At 41.5% G+C, this 22,798-nt stretch overlaps 3 protein-coding genes across 4 annotated transcripts; 1 reads left to right on the top strand and 2 right to left on the bottom strand.

Annotated features, from left to right (window-relative positions):
• The first annotated feature begins 402 nt into the window (after positions 1-402).
• Positions 403-12,357, top strand: LOC6562453 (lysine-specific demethylase lid). The gene is made up of 4 exons (XM_001988132.3): positions 403-554; positions 4,500-6,123; positions 6,503-7,917; positions 8,073-12,357. The coding sequence occupies exons 2-4, from the start codon at positions 4,560-4,562 to the stop codon at positions 10,854-10,856; spliced, it is 5,763 nt and encodes a 1,920-aa protein (XP_001988168.1). The 5' UTR covers positions 403-554; positions 4,500-4,559; the 3' UTR covers positions 10,857-12,357.
• Positions 12,358-13,572: 1,215 nt separating this feature from the next.
• On the bottom strand, positions 13,573-17,604 carry LOC6562452 (sphingolipid delta(4)-desaturase DES1). Its single transcript, XM_001988131.3, has 2 exons — positions 16,792-17,604; positions 13,573-14,772 (listed from the first exon to the last, which is right to left on the bottom strand). The coding sequence occupies exons 1-2, from the start codon at positions 17,187-17,189 to the stop codon at positions 14,205-14,207; spliced, it is 966 nt and encodes a 321-aa protein (XP_001988167.1). The 5' UTR covers positions 17,190-17,604; the 3' UTR covers positions 13,573-14,204.
• A 387-nt stretch (positions 17,605-17,991) lies between these two features.
• Positions 17,992-22,394, bottom strand: LOC6562212 (eukaryotic initiation factor 4A). Of its 2 annotated transcripts, none has more exons than XM_001988130.3 (5): positions 22,301-22,394; positions 20,550-20,776; positions 19,176-19,789; positions 18,808-19,031; positions 17,992-18,708 (listed from the first exon to the last, which is right to left on the bottom strand). In XM_001988130.3, coding segments are annotated over exons 1-5 (1,212 nt in total). In that variant the 5' UTR covers positions 22,303-22,394; the 3' UTR covers positions 17,992-18,563. The 2 variants fall into 2 exon arrangements, with proteins under 2 accessions (XP_001988166.2, XP_032592364.1); XM_032736473.2 differs by lacking the exon at positions 22,301-22,394 and adding an exon at positions 21,085-21,373.
• Positions 22,395-22,798: the final 404 nt, after the last annotated feature.

Genomic DNA, 22,798 nt, shown 5'->3' on the forward strand with positions numbered 1-22,798 from the left:
TGCCAGAGAGCCACAAACGGCGTTGCCACATTTTTTGTACGCAATATTTATTCACAACATGTAATCAACATATAACCATATAACAATATAATTAATATAGAACCATTTTATATCGTTTGTGTGTATGAGCAGCCCAAAAACGGCATAGCATGGGTTAGTAAGCGCCTAAAACAATTTTTACATCGCTCTCACTGCAACACTTAACATTTTACTTCTGCTGTAACATGCCAGTTAACATCTTTGTCACTCGATTAACAGAATATACTCCCCCATTTCAGCTACTGCACATACGTATATATTGGCTTTGGTATTTTCTGTATGTGGTCTTGCGGCATTGCGGTATTAAATTGCAGACATGAGTAAGCCACACTGATTTTCATCGTCGTGTGGAGTTGAAAGGCAGTAGAAAAGATCAGTGCCAAGAAGAAATAAATATACAAATTGAATTCTAACTAAATCAGAGTTTATCAAGTGTTGTGTGCGTGGATCCATGAGATATTTTCGGCAAGTGCACGCGTACAGAAAGCGTGCTCGGCCCCTTACCTATGACGACAGTGAGTTTAGTTTTTCTTCTACCCTCTGTGTATGTGTGTGTGAGTTTCGCTGATTGCTGAAGCTGAAAAAATGTTTAATTAGCAGGCAAAATATGGACAAAACGCGTACATAGAATACGCCAAGCCCAAAACGTTGCAACCAATTACAGGCCAATCCAATGAAAATCGTAACTAAACTTTATAAGTGCGCCCTGAAAAGACAATTGGAAACAACCCCCCGCGTTTTAATCAAAGAAAAAACTTGTATGTGTGCGGCTGGTACTGCTGCTTACAGCGCAATCTAAATAAATAAAATGTAATAAAAAGTGAAAATGTATGTAAACGTTTGCTGCAATGTTTTGTGCATTTCTAATGAACTCACACTGCTTACATACACTATTTAGTCTAGCAGAGGGGCAGCAGAAGCAGCGCTGTAAAGTGCGTTCTCTGCTGCTGGTCGCCATCATAGCAGAGACGTTACCGTCGACGTCGCTACTGCTGCTGCTCTTGCTTACCTCCTGTGCGTGCGTGCGTGTGTATTTGTATGTGTGTGTGTGTCTAGCGGAGTTAATCCCTTCAAATATTGTGATCCCACGCTTGAATTACATCAATTTCAATTAATTAATTATGCAAAATATATATCTTGAGTAAAAAGTACAGTGTTGCATTTACACACACATGTGTATATTTGAACATACATATATAATATATATGTGTGTATATATACATACAAACATAAAACATTTCAATGTGCAATATGGTGGACGACAGTGCGTAAAAATCACAACGTCGACGTTGACTTTTGTTAACTGTTAACTGCTTAGTATTTTGTTATTATTGGTTTTGGGTTTGTTGGAAACGTGCTTTCAGGTGCAGTTTAACGAGAAATATATTAAATCAATTGCATTTGTTCAAGTAAAAAGACAATTAGTGCTAATTTCGCTAAACTAACATACATAAATTTTTATGTGTGTATAGAGAAATGATGTGCATTTGTGTGTGTTTCTATACGTATACCTGTGCGCGCTTGTGTGTGTGTGTGTACATAATTATATATATATTTGAGTGTTTGGGTGTGTGTGTGTGTGTAAGTAAGCTTGCATGTGTATTCGACTGAAAATGGAAATTATATAAAACCCCTTTTGTGTGCGTGAGGCGCTTTAGATTTAAGCAGCATGCGGCTTCGGATCTTTAACTATTTCCACCCCCCATATATATATATATGTAATATATATACAAGCAAATGATCAATATGGCAATAAAAAACTGTAAGAAAAACGTTGCCAACGTTTGCTAAGCCTTTGTGAAATTCTGATGGTTGTTGGCAAGCCGCACATCGCTCACATATTGCCAATCAATAATTTTGGTAGCGCCAATTAAAGGAGAAAACTTGTGACAGAAAAGAAAAACAAAAAAATATAAAAAAAAACACACACAAGCTGCCTACGCCATCACTCATTTGCACATACATACATACACAGAGAAAAACGGCACCCGTTGCTCTCTCAAAGAGTTTGTCTTTCTGATCAAGGAAATAAGCAAACTTCACAACACTCACTCGCACTCACAACCCACTCCAATCGCTCTCACTCGCTTACTCCCTAGCTTTTTGCATTGAAGTTGTTGTTCTTTTTGGGGTGGTGATGGCAGCGGCGCCCCACTTTTACATGCGAACCTTTTTTCCCCCGTAATGTGTGTGTATGTGTGCGTGTGTGAGCTGTAACAACAACCACCAAAGGCAAAGGCAAAGCTTTTTGCCCAGCGTCGACAACAACGGCGGCTTCCTTTTGTCTATTTGGACGCTGGAAAAAAAACCTTAACAGAAACTTTAACGTCACTGCCGGCGTCGACGTTTTTCAATATGGCTTCTTCAACTTTTTCAATTTCATCACATAAATATAATTAGTTTTGCCTGGAAATACGCAATTAATTATGTATAGCAAATGAAAAAAAAAAGTTTGCCAACTGCTACTGCTCCATTTTGAAACAAATATTTAATAAGAATATTACAAAATGCATACACACACATAAGTACACGCAGTAAGTTCTCATGTTCAATACATGAAAATAAATATGTAGTGATTTTAATGTGATTGTGTTGCTGTCGTTCGCTATGTTATACATACACACTGTATGCACATACATATGTTGTTTTTTTTTTACTTCTATATGTTTCTGTAATTGGCGCTTCAATTTTCTATGCAACAAATTAAATTATTTTCCTTTGACGCTGCTGCTGGCAAAAAATAAATTACATAAACCCTATGTTGTTGGTGCTTTTTTGCAAAGGATGTTAAGGTTGAATTGTGCTTGTGTTAAGTGTTAGTGTAGGCGTGAAAAACAGAACTCAAAAATAAATAACATGTAAAAAATGTGTATGTTACCAACACTGCAATAATTCGAATGCATACAAAATGCAACTCCCACTAGTCTACTGTTCGCTCGATTGCCTCTTTCTCTCTTCTCTCGCACTCTTTCTTGGTCTAACGTCACACTGCCGCCGCCGCAAGCTCAAAATGACACCACCACCCCGTCAGCCCCTTGTGCAGTTAGGCGTTCTTTGATCACGTAGTCGTCGTGTTTGTTTGTCATCCGTTTGTGTGTGTGCCATTTGTGCCATTTTTTTGCGCTTTGCAAAAAGGTGCTAAGATTTTTCACCAAATTTTATAAAATTGTTTCACATTTATTTTTTCTTTTAATTTAATCCATATTTTTATATCGACACCTATTTGCTGATAAACTGAGTTAACATTTTTCTCTGTAAGCCCAATAGTTTGTACCTGTTTCTATGCGAACTGCTGTGAATTTAAAATGAAATATGATATTGATTAAACATCGTGCAGGTACTAGAATTGGTTTTGTTGTGTTGCAAACGAAACAAAGCATTTCACTGTGTTACCGTCAACAGGTATGAAATTTTACCTACCTTCTGGTAACCTGTATCTGAATGAAATGGAAATATTTTGTATTCTACAAATGATATTTTAACCTTCAGCTCTTGAACCATGTTCTGGCCGTGTAGTGAAGAATGTTACTCTACCAAATTAAAAGTGATTCATACACTAATTTTATTTTAACTGAGTTTGATATCTGTGCGTTTTCAATTTAATAGAAATATTAAAATATAGATATAGATTTCCAATTTTTATAACCTTATGGTTTACACTTTGACAAGTCTGTTTCTAATGTTGTGCACATGTTGTAAACACACATTGTGCATCGTTGCAATTTCATTTTTATCATTATTAAACTTTGACTGATAATGTAATCGAGCGTTGTAGCGAACTGAACCAACTTCAAATGCACTTGCACTCGGTGCAAGTGTGTGCGTGTGCGTTTGTGTGTGTGGGTGGTTTGTCTCCGATTTTAATACCCGAATAGAACGGAACTCAACCCCCACACTTAAACGGTGAGAGGCGCTCTCACACACTAATTCCATAAATGTCGTTTACTGTTTTGTTTACCTGGTGCACATCAGTACATAGAGAGAGAGGGGTTGTACGGCGTTGTGTATGTGTAACTTGTTATGTCCCTCTCTCTTTCTCTCTTTCTTACGCTCTCTTCCAATTACAATTTACTTTTTTTTCGTTCGTTCATGCGTTGAGTCAATATGAAAACGGCTGGTTACTTGCAGTGCTGAAACAGTGTTGCCATATTCCAGAAACACACTTGTAACTCAGAACTTCGCCTGCCTGCGGCTGGCTGGTCACACTTCACAGTCGGCCGAAAAACTAGAAAATGGCCATGTTTATTGAGAATTGTTGTGTGATGATAGATTTTTCAACCCCCACAAAACTGAAACCGAATATCAAAATGTAAACGGTCGTCACTATTAACTGTGATTTCGAGCTAACATAACTGATAGACGTGTTTATTGAGAAACACATTGTGTGTATGTATATATATCGTAATTATTGTTTACTTAACGGTTTTTTGTTTTGTTTTATTTGAAACGTGTATTTACAGAGCTGAACTAAGTCCAGCAGCCGTTGCAGCACAGTTCATTAGAAACTTTTAAAGCTCCACATGTCCGCCAAAGCAGAGGCGGACAATCCACTCGCCAGCGCCGGCGGCACAGCGAGCGGCGGCGTCAATAGCAACTCCAATGGGGCTATAACCCCGGCTAGACGGCTGCGCACACGCAACTCAACCGGCAGTGGCAGCGAGTCGGCCAAAAAGAATACCAACAACAGCGCCCACAACAATAATAACAACAACAGCAACAACAATAATAATAATAATAATAACAACAACAACAGTAGCGAATCAGCAGCGGCAGGCAATGATGCAATTGGAACGGCATCAAGCACAACGCCTGCATCAGGAGGTTCTGCTGCGGCTGCCCCACCACCCATCTCTGTGGAGCGTGCCATGCCCAGCGTGCCGATGAATCATGCCAGCAGCAGTGTCTCAGCGAGTAAGAAATATCACAATAGCTGTCCGCATCCAACGCCCTCGGTGCACAAGAAAACGCTCCACACGAAGCCGCACAGCAGCAATAAATTTGATCAGAACAAGAACGAGGAATTCCATTTTGATACGCCGCCCGAGTGTCCAGTTTTTAGACCCACAGTGGAGGAGTTTAAAAATCCATTGGCCTACATCAGCAAGATACGCTCGATAGCGGAGAAATGTGGCATTGCCAAGATATTACCGCCGGAGAAATGGTCGCCGCCATTTGCCGTCGATGTGGACAAATTGCGTTTTGTGCCGCGCGTTCAACGCCTCAACGAACTCGAGGCGAAGACGCGCGTCAAACTAAACTTCTTGGATCAAATTGCCAAGTTCTGGGAGCTGCAGGGCTCCTCACTCAAAATACCGATGGTGGAGCGCAAGGCACTCGATTTATATACGCTGCATCGCATCGTTCAGGAGGAGGGCGGCATGGAGCAGACCACCAAGGAGCGCAAATGGGCCAAGGTCGCCAATCGCATGCAATATCCATCCAGCAAAAGCGTTGGCGCCACACTCAAAGCCCACTACGAGCGCATACTGCATCCCTTCGAGGTGTACACCTCCGGCAAAGTGCTGGGAACGGGTGCTGGGGCCGGCGTAGCTGCGGGCGCTACACCCGTCAAGCTCGAGGATGTCGGCACCGATTACAAGGCCCATGAAATACCCACACGGCAGCAGATCGCGCCACCAAACGAGAACAATACGCGTCGCTCTAAACGTTTTGGCAACTCCAATGCCGGCTGCGGCTTGAGCAATGTCAAACTGGGATGTGCGGCTGCCAATGCTGCTGCAGCTGCTGCTGCTTCGTGTACAATCAAAACGGAAACCAAGGAAGACTTCAAACGCGACCTTTTGAGCAGTTTCAATGCGGTCAATGCGCCAGCTGGCAGCGGTGGTGCGGCTGCGGGCGGTCAGTCTGCTGGCAGTGGTGCTCCACCTGCACCCAATACACGCGCCACCCAGAAGAAGGCCACAACGGAGCCACAGCAGCAGCCCCTCATCGATCCGCTGATGAAGTACATCTGTCACATCTGCAATCGTGGCGATGTCGAGGAGTCCATGCTGCTGTGTGATGGCTGCGACGATAGCTATCATACGTTTTGTCTATTGCCACCACTGAGCAGCATACCCAAAGGTGAGTTCAAGTAGAAAATAACATATATATATAAAAATATATATACATATATAATTCCATAATCATTAAATGAATGTATTTAAATACTCAGCGGGAGTCCACAATTTCAAATCTATATTCATTCTAGTCGAAAAAATAGTTTGCCTCTGTAATATGTACCTAATAATGTTCTATAATGAAAATAACATATCTTATTAAGTATATTTGTATATATATAGATATGATTAACAACATGCAATTCAACAGATTCGCATTCAAAATATGCCATACAAAAATGAAGCTATTAAAGCTATATTAAACTAGACAACAATTCTGTTAAGTGTTGCTTTTAAGAGTTAGTTGTTTTTCTAATCGTACATCAATTCCATTTTCTTACCAGGAGAATGGCTATGTCCGCGTTGCGTTGTGGAGGAGGTAAGCAAGCCGCAGGAAGCATTTGGTTTCGAGCAGGCCGAGCGTGAGTACACGTTGCAGCAGTTTGGTCAGATGGCCGATCAGTTTAAGCAGGAGTACTTCCGGAAACCGGTGCACTTGGTGCCCACGGAGATGGTGGAGCGTGAGTTCTGGCGCATTGTATCCTCAATTGATGAAGATGTGACCGTTGAATATGGCGCCGATTTGCATACAATGGATCATGGTTCTGGTTTTCCCACAAAGAGTTCGCATTACTTGCTGCCCGGTGATCAGGAGTATGCCGAGTCTAGCTGGAATTTAAATAATCTACCGCTGCTGGAGGATTCAATACTGGGTCACATAAATGCTGACATTAGTGGCATGAATGCCCCATGGATGTATGTGGGCATGTGTTTCGCTGCCTTCTGCTGGCACAACGAGGATCACTGGAGCTATTCGATTAACTATTTGCATTGGGGCGAGCCAAAGACCTGGTACGGTGTGCCCGGCTCCCGGGCCGAACAATTCGAGGAGACAATGAAACGTGCCGCGCCTGAGCTCTTCTCCTCGCAGCCAGATCTGCTGCACCAGTTGGTGACCATAATGAATCCGAACATACTGATGAACAACGGGGTGCCCGTCTATCGCACCGATCAGCATGCCGGCGAGTTTGTCATCACATTTCCGCGCGCCTATCATGCCGGTTTCAATCAGGGCTACAATTTCGCCGAAGCTGTCAATTTTGCGCCAGCCGATTGGCTGAAAATGGGACGCGAATGCGTCAATCATTATTCGATGCTGCGTCGCTTCTGCGTTTTCTCGCACGATGAGCTTGTGTGCAAGATGGCCTTGGAGCCAGCCAAGCTGACATTTGGTATTGCCACCGCTTGCTATATTGATATGGCCGAAATGGTTGACACCGAGAAGAAGCTGCGCAAATCACTGCTGGAATGGGGCGTAACACGCGCCGAACGGCGCGCCTTCGAGTTGGTCAACGATGATGAGCGCCATTGCCAGGAGTGCAACACCACCTGCTTCCTTTCGGCCGTTGCCTGCGAGTGCAACGACAAACTGATTGTCTGCCTGCGCCACTACACCGTTCTCTGTGGCTGTGCACCAGAGAATCACACGCTCATCTATCGCTATACGCTCGACGAGATGCCGCTAATGCTGCAAAAGCTGAAAGTGAAGGCGCACAGCTTTGAGCGTTGGCTGTCGCGTTGTCGCGACATTGTCGATGCCCACACGCCCACATCGGTGACGCTGTCGGAGCTGCAGGAACTCTGCAAGGAGGCCGAAACAAAGAAGTTTCCCTCATCGCTGCTCATCGATCGCCTGAATGCAGCGGCCATTGAGGCCGAGAAGTGCGTCACTGTCATCCAACAGCTGGGCATCAATAAGGTAAGCGAGTGTCTACAAATATATTTTACAATTCTACTTATTCGTATAATTTTGTCATGTTACCATAAATCGAACCTTGGTCAGAAGTTTTTATTTGTTTGCTTGCGTTTTGCATAAATTAAATAAACTAAATATTTGATTTGAAAATATTTCAGGTACGCACCCGCTCCGATCACAATCAGGAGGCGGCACAGTATAAGTTGACCATGGAGGAACTGGAGTTGTTTGTACAGGAAATCGATAATTTGTGCTGCATCATTGATGAGGGCGCCTCGGTGCGTGAGCTGTTGGTGTTGGGCAAACAGTTTGTGGAGCGGGCCAAGGCGCAGCTGCAGTTGTCGCTGGAGGCGCTCGAGGAGAATGAACTGGAGACGCTGATCAATGAGGGCAGCTCGTTGCGCATTGAACTGCAGCAACTGGATCAGCTGCAGAAGCGTCTGAAGCAATGCAAATGGTACAAACGCTCTCAGGGCTTGCGCGAGACCAGCTCCAAGCTGACCTACAAAGATGTTGAGACGCTGCTGCATACCGCCGCCGCTGATTTGGATCCCACCGATCCCTATGTGGATCGCGAGATGCGTAAATTGCAAACAATTGGTGCGGCAATCGAGGCATGGGAATCGCAGGCAGCCAAATATTTCCGTCGTCTCAATCAGCAGCACGAGCTAACCGAGATCGAGCAGTTTCTGAAGTCCGCCAGCGATATCAACGGGCAGGTGCCATCGCATGGCATGTTGAAGGATGCGTTGCGCAAGGCACGCGAATGGCTGCGCGCCGTTGAGCAACTGCAGCAGAACAATCATGTCACCTATTGCCACACGCTGGAGGCGATGATCGAACGGGGCCTGAGTATACCCATCCAGCTGGAGGAATTGGGTCGCATGCAGGGACATTTGACTAGTGCACACCAGTGGAAGGAGAACACGGCGCAGGCGTTCCTGAAGAAGGGCACATTCTATACGCTGCTGGAGGTACTGATGCCGCGTGCGGATGCCATTAACATTGACTCGGATCTCAAGCCGCGTTTCCAAGATGATTTCCTCAAGGACAAGAATCCCGCCGAAATTGTGGCCAGCTTCAAGCAAGCCGAGGAGCAGGAGCTGCGCGATATGCGCGATCTTCGACGCCAGAATATGACCAAGAATCCACTGCGCGACGTCTTCTGCTTGTGCAAGTCGGAATTCCGTGGTCTAATGCACAATTGCCAGCTGTGCCGCGATTGGTTTCACGAGGATTGCGTGCCGCCGCCGCCGCATCCAATAACAGCGCAACAGAATGGCAATGCAGATGCTTCCACGTCAGCGCAGGCAAAGTGGCTATGTCCCAGCTGTGTGCGCTCGAAGCGTCCACGTTTGGAGATGATTTTGCCACTGCTCGTCCAGCTGCAACAGCTGCCCATCCGCCTGCCCGAGGACGAGGCATTGCGCTGTTTGGCTGAGCGTGCCATGAACTGGCAGGATCGTGCACGCAAAGCTCTAAGCAGTCCCGATGTCAGCGCCGCCCTGGATGCCATCTTGTTGCAACAGCAGAAGCGACGCACCGAGAGCGGCAGCGGTGGCACCGCCGCTGTCCTGGGTAATATCAACAGTCCACGAAAGCCGCGACGTCAGCACAAGCAGCAGGGCGCGAATAATACCACGGGTCGTTCCGAATCGGATGCTGAGGATGTGGATGATGTTGACGATGACGACGATGATGATGAATGCCGGCTGCGCATTGTCGAGGATGGCTATAGCAACGATGAGGACGAGCAGCTGCCGCGTTTGGCATCAACGAATCAAGCGAATCAACCCAGCAACAGCAGCACTACAGATCTCCTCAAGCTGCTCTCCGACAGCGAAATTGAGAATCTGCTCGAGCTGATGATGGAGGGTGATTTATTGGAGGTGTCGCTCGAAGAGACGCAAGAGCTGTGGCGCATACTCGAAACAATGCCGCCGACAATGCTGCAAGCGGACGCCAAGGCTCGCGTCGCTCAGCATGTGCAGCAGCACCAGTTGCAACAGGATGCGAATGCACCAGCCACAGGCACCTCGACGTCGAGCATACACAGTGGCGCCGATGATTCCAATGATAGCCTGCTTGTTCAGAATAGTCCAAGTCCCAACGCTCAAGCGGTGCGCAACAAGAAGCGACGCTCCAATGACTCCAGCAGCGCCAATGTGGCTGTGCCGCGCAAGAAACAGAATACGCCCAAACAGACGCCGGGCAAAAAGTCGCAAGCGGTGCGCAAAAGCGATAGCAAGGCAAGCAGCTCGCCCGGCGTCGATGCCGATGCCGAAAATAAGCAGGCAAATGGTGGCAATACCAAAACAACAACAACCACAACAATTACAACACCAACAACGCCGGGATCAGCTACAGTTGCAGCAGCAGCAGCTGCAGCCACTGGCGCCACAGCGACAGGCGCAGCTGGCACACCCACACCGGGCTCAGCTGGGCACAAGAAACGCAAGCGCACCACCACCACAACCAACAACAACACCAATAATAATAACAACAACAGCAGCAACAACAGTGGTAACAATAGCAATGCAGGCGGCACACCCACAGCAGGCGCCAACAGTAGTCCGTCAACAGGTGGCACTGGCGGCGGGCAGAAGAAGCATGCGCAACGAACACAGCAAACGGCGCAGGAAGATGACGAGGAGGAGTGCCGAGCAGAGAATTGTCATAAGCCAACGGGACGCGAGGTGGACTGGGTGCAGTGCGACGGTGGCTGTAACGAATGGTTTCACATGTACTGTGTGGGCCTGAATCGTAGCCAGATCAAAGCTGACGATGATTACATATGCATACGCTGCTCCAAGACGGTCAGCGTAGGCGTCGCTGGAGGCAGCGGCAGCGGCAGCCTAACCGTTACCACAACGACGACAAGCAGCCTAACGATAAGCACGGGGACGCCGGGCAAGCAGCGTGCAGCGCAATCGGCGCGGTAAACAGAATCGAGAAGTTGCGGCGCAAAAAGAAAAGATCGCGCAAGCAGCAACGGGAATAACAACAACAATAACAATATAAAATTGACAACGGTTGGCAGCACCCTCGATTAAAGCTAGCGAGATAATCGATAAACTGCTATCGCAGTGTTTATACATATAATTATCACACACACACAGACACATCCGTAGAAAGAACAGACAGAGAGCCACACACACGCACGCAACTGGGTTGTGCGTGCTACAACGGTATTTACTAAGTGTTAGTAAGAAGTCACTTAAACGTTTTTTGTAGTACATATTTACTAATTATCGCTATTATTACACAAACGTATATAAAAAAAGAAACAACAAACGGGAAAACCAACCAATCAACACAACACACACGAACACATTTGAAAAGTAACGAAATTAAGTGAACTGTTTCAACTGTAAAATGCAAAATACAAAAAAAAAAAAACATTTTGTATGTGTAGGCGCCAAGCACATTTTACGTTCGTTTAACTTTCTCTTACATTTAGCTGATGTAAATTTATATATAAACACATATATATGTATATGTGTGTTTATACATATGCATATATATATATATTTAATTACCACTACCTGCTACTATTAGTTTTTGTTAATTTAATTTACATTTTGTGTTCTTTTTAAGTTTTGTGCGACGCGCGCGCGTTTTTTACGTTTTTATTATTTTCATTTAAAGAACAATTTTGAAAAGGTTTATTACATATTTTACTTCTGTACAGTTTTTCTGTTTACTTAAAGTGGAAAGCAAAGTAAAGGTTAATTGTTATTTTAATACATACATTTATATCTTCCATAAACATTATTTCCAATCATTTTTATAAGCGTGGCGCGCTGTAATCCATTTTTTCACTTGTATGTTTTCTTTGTTATTTTCCTACAAATCGATCGATTAAAAAATAAAAATGTAGCATAAATACCAAGATTAATCTAAATACTAAAACAAAAACAAAAATTTGTTGATGAAACAAAAGATCATAATAAATATAAAATAAATAAATTGCAGCCCTAATGCTAAGTTTACATTTAAATATAAATGAAAGTAATAAAAATGTATAATTTCTAATTTTAAACTTAGTAAGCTGAATAGAGAACAAGCGTAAATAAGCAACATGAAAACAAAAAAACAAATTGCAAGAAAAAAATAACTTCTCAACGTACAAGAAAAATGCTTAGAACTATGCGATAGAAAAACACTTTGTAAAATCATTTTTTAAGCGTGTATAAAAAAAACCCGAGCGAGTTATAAACATGCAGAGTAGCTCCAAAACAAAAAAAAAAAAAGCAAAAACAAAAAAAAATTATATGAAGAAGATAAAACACCTTATCAGAATAAGGCGCAACCATTTTATTTAATTAAGCTATCACTACGATTTCTTTAAACGAGCCCACTTCACAACAAATCAATACCTTACGCCCCCCTCCACGAGACCCCACAATATGTAATTCTATTATACATATAAATAAATTATATATAAATAGTATTTAAAAAAAAAAAAAGATGCTCATGTGTTTTTCTTTTATCTATCCGTGAACAAACATTAAATCTACACAATAGAAGTGCAATTATTAATACATTTATCGAACACCAAACCTGGGGGCAACGTTAAACGACCTACGCTTCGATTGACACGTGCACCATGCCAACTGCCCCCAATGACATATGCCCAGTTAGTCATTCGCACAATAAATTTGTAAACACAGCCAGGCAATGTTTCCCGTCTAGCATTAGGTCAGACTAATGGAAAGTTCCTGGTGCCCTGATAACACACTTTCATGGAAAGCAGATATCGTTGCTTGTTTGTAAACATGAAAAAGTTACCATAAATTGGTATTTTTTTCTAATGCTCAATGCACCTATGACACATGTTTCGTCATAGAAGAAGTTTAGTTTGAACGGGTTCCATTTTTTCGACACGATTTTGGTAACATTTCTACATAAACGAAATATTGCCAAATATGGTCAACACGGAAATGTTCTTATCAGTTCAGAACCATGATTTTTTTTTGGTTCTACATTTACCTATTATTTGCAGCGTTAACGATTAGTTATTGTTTGATCGCTTTATGATTCATTAAATACTTCATTTAAAATAGTCAGGCTAATATATAAAAGAGTTATCGGAAAAGATTATTTTAGAAGTTTGATTCAAAATATAAAATATTTTTTTGATTATTTATTTAAAAAAATTACAAAATCATACATAATAAATAATTGTATAATGATTTTATTGATATTCAAACAATAATCACCAAACAAAATACTTTCTCAAGAACCTTTCCATTCAAGTATCAACAGGCTTTTCTATCATCAGAGCAAAAGTCAAGGTCCCTTGAAATAACCGGGTCAACTTCAAGACTTACTTTGTGCTGGGTATCTTCAGGTTGATCATATTGATTTGAACCTTTTCTGTTGTTTTCGCCACACACTGTTTGATAATAAATTCATTCATTTCATTGCAATTCGGCATGATTCCATAAAGTTTAAAAGGCGTTTATCAAACGTAGTAATTTTATTTGCGTGTTATATAACGTAATTGAGTAATTTGTTTGTGCCAAAGCTTTATAGCTGAAACTGAGAATCGTAGGCTTATCAGTTGGAATTGAAGTCAATCAGGCAATGATAATTAGAGCTGCATGTTTCAAATGACATGAAAACCATGTAATCAAAAGTGGAAATCAAGTTAACAAAATAAATATGAGGATTTTGTATTTTTTTTTTACTTAATTGTTTTGTTTTTATTACATACGAATACGAGTATAGTACACAATTGGTTTGCTTTTTTGATTTTGATTTTAGAACTAGAGCCGTGTGGCGTTCGTTTTTTGGTATTTAGATAAATGTATCAGTTACAAGAGGCTATCAAAAATAGTTTTGTTGTTGTTGTTGTTGCATTAGGCGACAATTAATAAATATACATACATATTTAGAAAATACTAAAACTCATTTTGTTTATGTAATATAGGACACGATTTACATACTAAATTTAACATGCCCTCTGTAGTAATGTGATTGAGGTAACAATAATAATTTGATGGTAAAGCTTAACAATTGTCAATTGTCAATTGTCAATTGCCAACTAAAGCTCCACAAGTGCTAGAAATATTACTTAAAATAAGTTGCTTATCAAATTCCCCCCATGATATTGACAATTGGAAAACAAACTGAAGAAAGAAGCCGCTGTGTGTTGCTTTTCTGTTTGTTGTACGTTCTACATCTAAACACTGAGATTACATAATGCACGGAAACTCGCTAGTAAAATCATGGCATCATTGCAGCACCCTGCTTTTTTTTGACGGGTGGGTGGAGGGTGTGCGCCTTTAGGAGGCGAGTCCACGTTGGCGACGCTTGACACGCGCATATGGACCCACAGATGGATCCATGACAAAGTCATAGAGCACACGAGTCCAGCTGGTGTGCTGTGGCATCGTCTCGTAGAACTCCTTGGCAATGCGCTTCACCTCCGGCAGCCGGGAGCCGGGCACAGCCGGAAAATCATGATGCTCATTGTGATAGCCAACATTGAAGGTGATCCAATTGAGTGGTCCATAATACGAATACGTCTCAAAGCCCTTGGCGAACATGTAGTGCTCCGATATAAAGTGCCCCGCCACAGGATGCAGACCCATCGCCAGAATGGAACCAATTAACAGATAGGCCATCGCCTTCCAGCCGAAAAAGTAAACCACAGCCACATTGAATGTCAGCTGGATGATCGTATTAACGATCTCCAGGCGTGTCGGTGGCTTCGGATTGATCACCAATGGACGGAAGATGTAGAAGAACGGCTGCAGACATACCCATAGGAATTTCCCAAATGTTGTGTCAAATAATCTCGCCTCCAGCAGCGTGGGTATATCAGTGTCAACCACTTCATCGCCTTGATACCTAAAAAAAAAAAATAGATATATATATATTTGGATAAGTTACAAATTAAAATCATGATGAATTCAAGGAATAGAAAATATAAATATGAAAATTCTAACCATGGATTAAAATCTACTGAATGCAACTTTATTTGGGATTTACTAGAAACAAAGTAAAAATGTGAATAAATCTGTAAATCTAACATTAGCAAAGCAAGCCTAGGCAAAGCCGATTAATGTACACCATTGGATTGATTAGTTATATGGTCCATTACATACTAAATGCAATCTCAATTATGAATTCTAGTCAAGCCAAAAAAAATTCGATTATAATCGGTGTGTGGATAAATATTGTCATGAAACCAAATACAAATCTAGTTCATAACAGGGATTGTAATTGGTTTGTTATCGTAAACAACAAAAAAACTTACATAGACACATGAGTACAAATATATATTTTATTAGATTTGGTGACCCAATTTAATCCACATGATTAGAATTGAACCATTTAATGCCTCCAGGAAAGCTTGATAACTAGGTATAAAGAGGGTACAGAGAGAGTTAAGAAACATACGCTGGAAAATCATTTTACACTTTTTGTATAATTTAAAATTTTTGTGGTATTTCTATTTAGAGCTTATCGTTGCACAACTATTGGCACCATAAACAAGCTACTCACGTAACTGATAGATTAGATAAACTTCTAGTTATTAACACCTGCGTACCCCAGACACAATTGAGCCAAATGGGCCACTCACTGCTCAAGTGATTGTGCATGTGACTCATTTTGTATTGCAGATAATCAGAACGGGTACGCGAACTATGACTATAGATTATCTTAGCCGGGGATAATGTGATAAACCATAAACCATATCATACTGTAAGGCGCCACAAAACCAGATGTATTTTAAAATAGATAAAAGCTGAATATGGGGTTGATCTAAGAGTCTCAGTCAAGTTAAAATCATGGATAAAAACTAAAACAATACTTATTAAATTTACGTCAAATTAATGTGCAAATAACACTTGGCTTCAAATATGTTGGCATTGCCGTTTGAGATTTGAGTTCATTTCACCTTCAAAGATAAGGTTAGTTGCAAAACTGAGATAGCGGATAAGATAGAGACCAAAGAGTGTGGCACATAGTTTAGTAATAAAATAAATAATGCCTCCACCCCCCAATCGCCTCTCCAAAATGGTTGTCCTCTTCACTTTGCTTTTCTTTTCGCAGTGTAACAAAAATAATCAATTGAACTCTCATTAAATTTACATTCGAGTCGCCAGCCAAATTGCCGGCAATAGATACGAACAACAAGAGCACTCCAAGTGTGAATGACTCATATATATATGTATATACATATGTATATAGGGTAAGGAACAAAATGCAAACGTGCAAATATACACAACTAAGGTGGCTGCCTTGCTACGTGACCAATATAAGCAATTAATCGAAATTGATGTGCATAAACAATAGTTAAAATCCCTTAAACTTTCAAATCTTATCATAATCATTAAATACCATAGGAAATTGATTATTATTTGTTGTTGACTCACAACTGAGAACATTTTATTAAGCGGAAGTATTAATAAACTATAAATTGATATTACAAGGACCACAAGCAAACAGCAAATAACAAAATAGTCATCGAAGTTAAATACTCTTGTGCACGGCAGTGTATATTATTAATATACATATTAATAAAACTCATATTACAACCGAGTTTTTTTATTTACACAAAGTTCGACTCACAGACTATGTAGAAGAAGGGGGAGAGAGGGGGAAATGGTGTTGAGTGGCTTATTATTAGTGTTGTAAAGCGCTCTCGCCGGTCTTTGTGTGTTTTGTGGTCGCGTGGGGAGGCGGCAAAATCTATCTCATGGCTACGCCCCATTAGCATGAATTTAAAAAAAATTCACATAAAATTGCCGGCACGTAGCGCGGAGACCGCATTTGTGTGTGTGTGTGTGTGTTGTGTGCGATGAGTGTGCTTGACGGCAATAACGTCATCAAGCGAACCAATCGCAGTTTAAAAAACTTTACCGATGATGCTCCAGATGATATTTCTTAAAGGATATACTCATGGGCAGTCCAATGGGCAGATTGCAAATGAAGCCCAAGATGCGATTGTGCATGGGTCGGCTGTGACCAAAGGCCAGATTATGCGATATTTCGTGTACCGCCAGCATAAGCGAGTGATTGAGAATGCCGCCAAAACAATAGGCCAACAATACTAGCCATAACCATGACAGGTCCTTGACAACGAAAAGCGCCAGAATTTGTGTCAGCACCATGGCGCCGGCAACCCATTTAAAGTTGGGATCATGGCCAAAGAGTTTCTTGATTTGCGGATATTTCTCGAGGATGATTTTGCGGCGCGAGGCATGCGGCTCTTCCGTATAAACCCACTCGAAGTCATTGCGCGACACTTTCTGGCCCATTTCTAATTTGTACTGTTTGTTATTATTATTGTTCTGCTTGACGGCTCAGACACAACGCTTTTGCATTATCGACCGACCAAAAAAGTGCACAAAAATAGGCGTGCTTTTTCCTGTCGTCCACAATGCGACACCAATGAAGTGAAAAATGTTAATGAAGCCGCACTAGCAACAAGGTCGACAACGAGCACCCACATAAAGAGCAGTGTTGGTAAGGGCCAAAGTGCCCAGGGTTGCCCTCCGACTATCGTATCGATGAGCAAACAGCTGACTAGAGAGCGCTGCAAACTTACCACTGCCCCTTAAACTTAGGTGCACCTCATTTACAGGTGAAAACTGCAGCTGCCGCTGTCGGAGAGTATCTAGCCTGTCCAATGAATAAAATGAATGCACAACTGCTGTGTTTGTTCGCCATTTTATACAATAATTTATAATTGTGTTTGTAGTAGTTTGTAGTACATTATGTAAATTTTGTATTTCAAATAATTTCATTAAAATTATGCTCAAAAAACTGATGCGATGTGTTTTAGGCACCAAGCTGTTGTAGCTACTGCTGATTCGCATATCAATCGCGTGTTGCTGTGCCGCGCAGTGGGCACCTGCACTTTGTTTTGCTTGCGTTCTCATTCTTTTGCTTCTTGTTCTTACTTTATGGGGTGCTGCGGGTGCGACAGTGACTGTGACGTCAGCGGGTTGACAAACTGATCAGCTGCTGTTCTTATACCTTCTACTCTCTCTCTGTGTGCGGATGGGTGTGTGTGTGTGTGTATGTGTTGTTATATTTAAACATAAAAGTGTGTACATGTAATTTTTGTATTGTTTTTAATATATTTTTATCAATAGTTCTAGAAAATGCTAAAACAATGTGGTTGTTTTTGTTGTTGTTGTTGTTGTAGTGGTCTGATTCACACACAAAAATCGAAAGATGTTGTTCCCCGCTTTAGGGTTTCTAATGTTTAGACTTCGGGTTTGTTGCTTGTTGACGACGCAGTAGTAGTTGTTTTAAATTGATGTTACAGCTGATGATGTTCTTCTGCTTCTTGTTCTGTTGTTGTTGTTGTTTAGGAATAGGGCAAAGCGTCAGCCAGCGATTGTTGTTGCTGTTCGTAAGTTGTTGTTGTTCTTCTTTATACGGCTTGATGTTGCTGATGCTGTTGTGGTTGTTATTGTTGCTCCTGCTGATTAGTATTTGTTGTTTGAATAAATATTTAACGTGATTTTAGTTTTTTTTTGTTTGCTTTTGTTACTTGTTTTCTTATTTTTGCTTTAAATTATATATATTTTGCGCTTTTTTTGCGCAATTCTTTGCTGTATAGCTCACTCACTTTTTCTTGTTTATTTTCTTGTATTATATTTTTTTTCTGCTCAACAAAATATTTAAATTAAATCGGCAATATTAGCAGGCATTTCCTCGATAGTAGTGTGATAGAATTGTTCAATATCCTTAAGGATTCGTCGATCATCATCTGTGATGAAGTTGATCGCAACACCCTTGCGACCGAAACGACCACCGCGACCGATTCTGCAATAGATTGGAGAATTATAGGATATTATATATACATAGAAAGGATTCGGAGCAACTGATCAATTTGAAGTTGAAATGCCTGCAGCGTTTACATACCTATGAATGTAGTTCTCGCGGTTCGAGGGCAAATCGTAGTTGATGACCAACGAGACCTGCTGCACATCAATACCACGCGCCAATAAATCAGTTGTAATCAGAACACGGGATGAGCCCGAACGGAATTGTTTCATGATAACCTCACGATCACGCTGCTCCATGTCGCCGTGCATAGCCGACACGGTGAAGTTGTGGCTAGACATCTCCTGGGTCAGCTGATCGACCTGTTTATGCATAACAACAAAAAAGAGACGATCGAAAAGTTAAGAATAACACTTGGCCAGATACTCCCTTCACAGATATATCAATATATACATTGATGAGGTCATTATGGATGAGAAGGTTGATCTTGGAAAACAAGTGCTTACCTTGCGACGGGTATTACAGAAGATAACCGACTGGGTAATGGACAGCGTATCGTACAGATCGCACAGTGTGCCCAGCTTCCAGTTCTCCTGCTTGACGTTCACGTAGAACTGCTTGATACCCTCGAGGGTCAACTCCTCCTTCTTGACGAGAATGCTGACTGGCTCACGCATGAAGCAACGGCTCACTTCGAGTACATCGGGGGGCATGGTAGCGGATAGCAAGATGACCTGCACATCTGGGGGCAACATCTTGAACACATCCTGGATTTGATCTTTGAATCCGCGCGACAACATCTCATCGGCCTCGTCCAGCACGAACAGCTTGATGGACTGAGTGCGCAGCACCTTGCGATTGATCATGTCATAGACACGACCAGGTGTACCAACCACCACATGGCATCCGGACTCCAAAATGCGAGCATCTTCGCGCACATTGGTGCCGCCAATGCAGGCATGCGAATGCACCTTCATGTACTCGCCAAGAGCCATAACCACACGCTGAATTTGGGTAGCCAACTCGCGAGTGGGGGCCAAGATCAGAGCCTGGCATTCACGAACGGCCGTATCGATTTGCTGAAGGATGGCAATCGAAAAGGTGGCAGTTTTGCCAGTACCTAAAACAAACAAACAAATAAAGACGCAATTCTTTATAACGAACGATTCAACAATGATAAAATCAAATCAACTGTGAAATAATAGTTAAGAAAAACAAGTTCTTCCATTTGAATATAAATCGCAATAAGATAATTTTCCATTAGGTATCCACATTTATTAGTTCATATTATGGAGAGCGAAGTTTCCATTACTTGAAGAGTTTGAAGTTCAAATGACACTAAATAATCAATAATAATGCGCTCATCAAGATATACAAAACCAAATCGATTTTCTTCCATGGAAAGCAAATCGAAAGATGAAAATCGATGCAATGGATAATTCAAATTGAATTTCATCTGTTAAATATTATATTTATATATATATGCAGTTACATTTATTGCATTTACCAGCGATTCTCGACTTTTCGCCGAGCTGAATAATAAGTAAACAAAAAAGAAACTTGCTGATGCTCGATTATATTTCAATTATGGCGAGGAAATTATATTTCGCGGTAAACGCGATCGAAAAGAGCGGTACGCAAGCGCTGAGACGCCAAAGAGAGCATTCTCCGACAGAGAGAGAGAGAAAGAGAGACGGAGAGCGAGCTTCGAGTTAGAGAGCGAGAGCAAAAGCGGATATCTGAGTCACCGTTTATCGTCATCAAATTCGGCCTTTACGCCCAAAAAAAAAAAAATTGGCACTTTCTCATCGAAGAGGAATGCTTTAAATAAATGTTTTTTTTTGCTTTGCTGTTTGTTTGCATGTCATCAAATTACTCACCAGATTGCGCCTGGGCAATGACATCGCGACCCTTAACGCAAGGAATGATGGCGCGCTGTTGGATTGCCGATGGCTTCTCAAAACCGTAGCCATAGATGCCGCGCAGCAGTTCCTCGCGCAAGCTCATATCATCGAAATTGTCGTAGACTTCATGCCAGGTCGACTCGATGACGCCCTCGGGGTCCATGCCAGCGGGACCATCTTGAGGTATTTCACTTCGATCATCCCTGTGTGAAAGCCAGAAGAAAAAAAAGAGGAAGACAAAAATTAAATCACAAACGGTGTCTTAGTCAGCAATAGAGAATAATGCAGTATTTATCGCAAGAATTTTCTTGCTTTGCTTTTTTCGCTTTACGCTTTTTCTTCGCTTTTTTTTTTTTGGTTATGGAGAATCTGCGCTTGGCAACGAACGTAAGGCAGAAATCGACGACAAAAGAGACGTCGTCGGTGGCGCGACTGCGGAGTTTCAGCAGCAGCAGCAGGCAAGCTGCGGGAGCTGCAGCAGAGCAGTAGCGACGGCGGCGACAACACTTACATTATCAACAATAAAAAATTGACTAGTTAAATTTGTATACGGAATTTCGACGGATTGAGCACCGTTCAGTTAAACAATTTCTATATTATTAGTATGTCAAAAAAGTTGTAACGAAAATTTTTTTTCTACAGAGTGCACACAAACGTGTTTTTTGTTGTGCGTGCTGCTCTGCGGTATTTTCACGTATGCGATGCCAGTGTGAGTTTTAACGACCGCTAGGCGGCCTTTTGAGCGTCTTGTCACCGTCGCACTCAGAGTACGTGTGCGAAAGAGTACACCAGATATGTCAATGTCAGTGTGTAGTGGTAGCTTCTGTTCGTATTTGCATGAGTCTGAGCAGTAGCAAGCTATCAACGATTAGCTGCAGTGTTGCATGTGCGTAGTAGTTGAGAAACAGTAGTAGAAAGTACGAAAAAAATGTGGTACTGAACAAATGTAAGCCAACAGGCAAATTTAAGGCGTGTATTTCAACCACTTGCAGTGAGAGCGAATGAGTGCCAAATGAGAGAGAAAAGTCTGCGCGTAAGCGCGGCACAACCACCAAATGATTTTGCGAATTCTTTAAATTTCCCGCACTTGAAGAATATTTATATCACCACATAAAATGTGCATATATAATATATATGTATCTGCTCATATGCCATATGTATGACGACAGTAGCGTTGGCATTGAATCGCTATACGTAGTCATTGTCCAGTCAACGACGACGACCATGAGTCAAAGGCGTGCTTGTGTGTGTGTGTGAGTGAGAAAGAGAATGATTTCGTATTTTTGCAATGATTTTATTGGTGTTGTAGCGGTTCAAGTGAATCTCTCGTTGCCAAGTAATAGTCTCATTTAACCTCATATATAATTCATTGTGTATTTTATTTTCTTTGTTATGCATTAAGCCTGTGTCGTTCCAAAGAAAATGAATATATTTGACCCAGCACGCATACACACGCACACAATCAACAACCACTACATTCTCTCTTGTTCGTTCTCTCTCGCTTGCTAGCTCGCTCTCTGTCAGCGCCAGTCACTCGTGCCGCAACGTCCGCCGTCGTGTAAAAATTCTTTTCGTTTTGTGTTTCACATTTTGGGTTAAATTTTCGTTTGCAATTTTTAATGCTCTTGCTCACTTAAATTGGCTAAATTTTGCAAGCAAATTTTTGCAAACTGCCTTGTTAGTTCGTCTTTCACATATTATGAATTAAATCGTTGAATAATACTAACATTTTCTGATTATTATTTGGCACTTTTTATACACGTGCTGCTGATTGTTACAACCAAGCAAAAGAGGCTCCATCTTGCGAAACTTTTAGTGATGTAAGGAACACATCGAAGTTATCGATATATCAAAATTCAGCTATCGTTAAGTCCAAAAGAAATTTTTCATTTTCAAAGGCTTAACTCCTTTTAATTAGTTAGCAATACTATAATAAATATTGAATGTATGTTTTATTAACGTTTTGACGGCATCGGAAGTAAAAAGCTTAAAATTGTACAATTTCGATAGGCGATTTTCGCTATATCGATGCACACATTCGACTTATAATTATTAACACATTCCAAATATTTTTGTAAATATGTTAAATAGTTTAACTTCTTGGGTTAAAAAAATACATTGCCTAATTAGATAGATATATTTTTATATATCGGTCCTAAAGAAATGTTATCGAGTACCAGTATTTCTTATCGGCCATTTATTTCTTAATCGACATAACGATAAGT

This window comes from Drosophila grimshawi, unplaced genomic scaffold, assembly GCF_018153295.1.
Source record: "Drosophila grimshawi isolate 15287-2541.00 unplaced genomic scaffold, ASM1815329v1 contig_1377, whole genome shotgun sequence".
NCBI lineage: Eukaryota > Metazoa > Arthropoda > Insecta > Diptera > Drosophilidae > Drosophila > Drosophila grimshawi.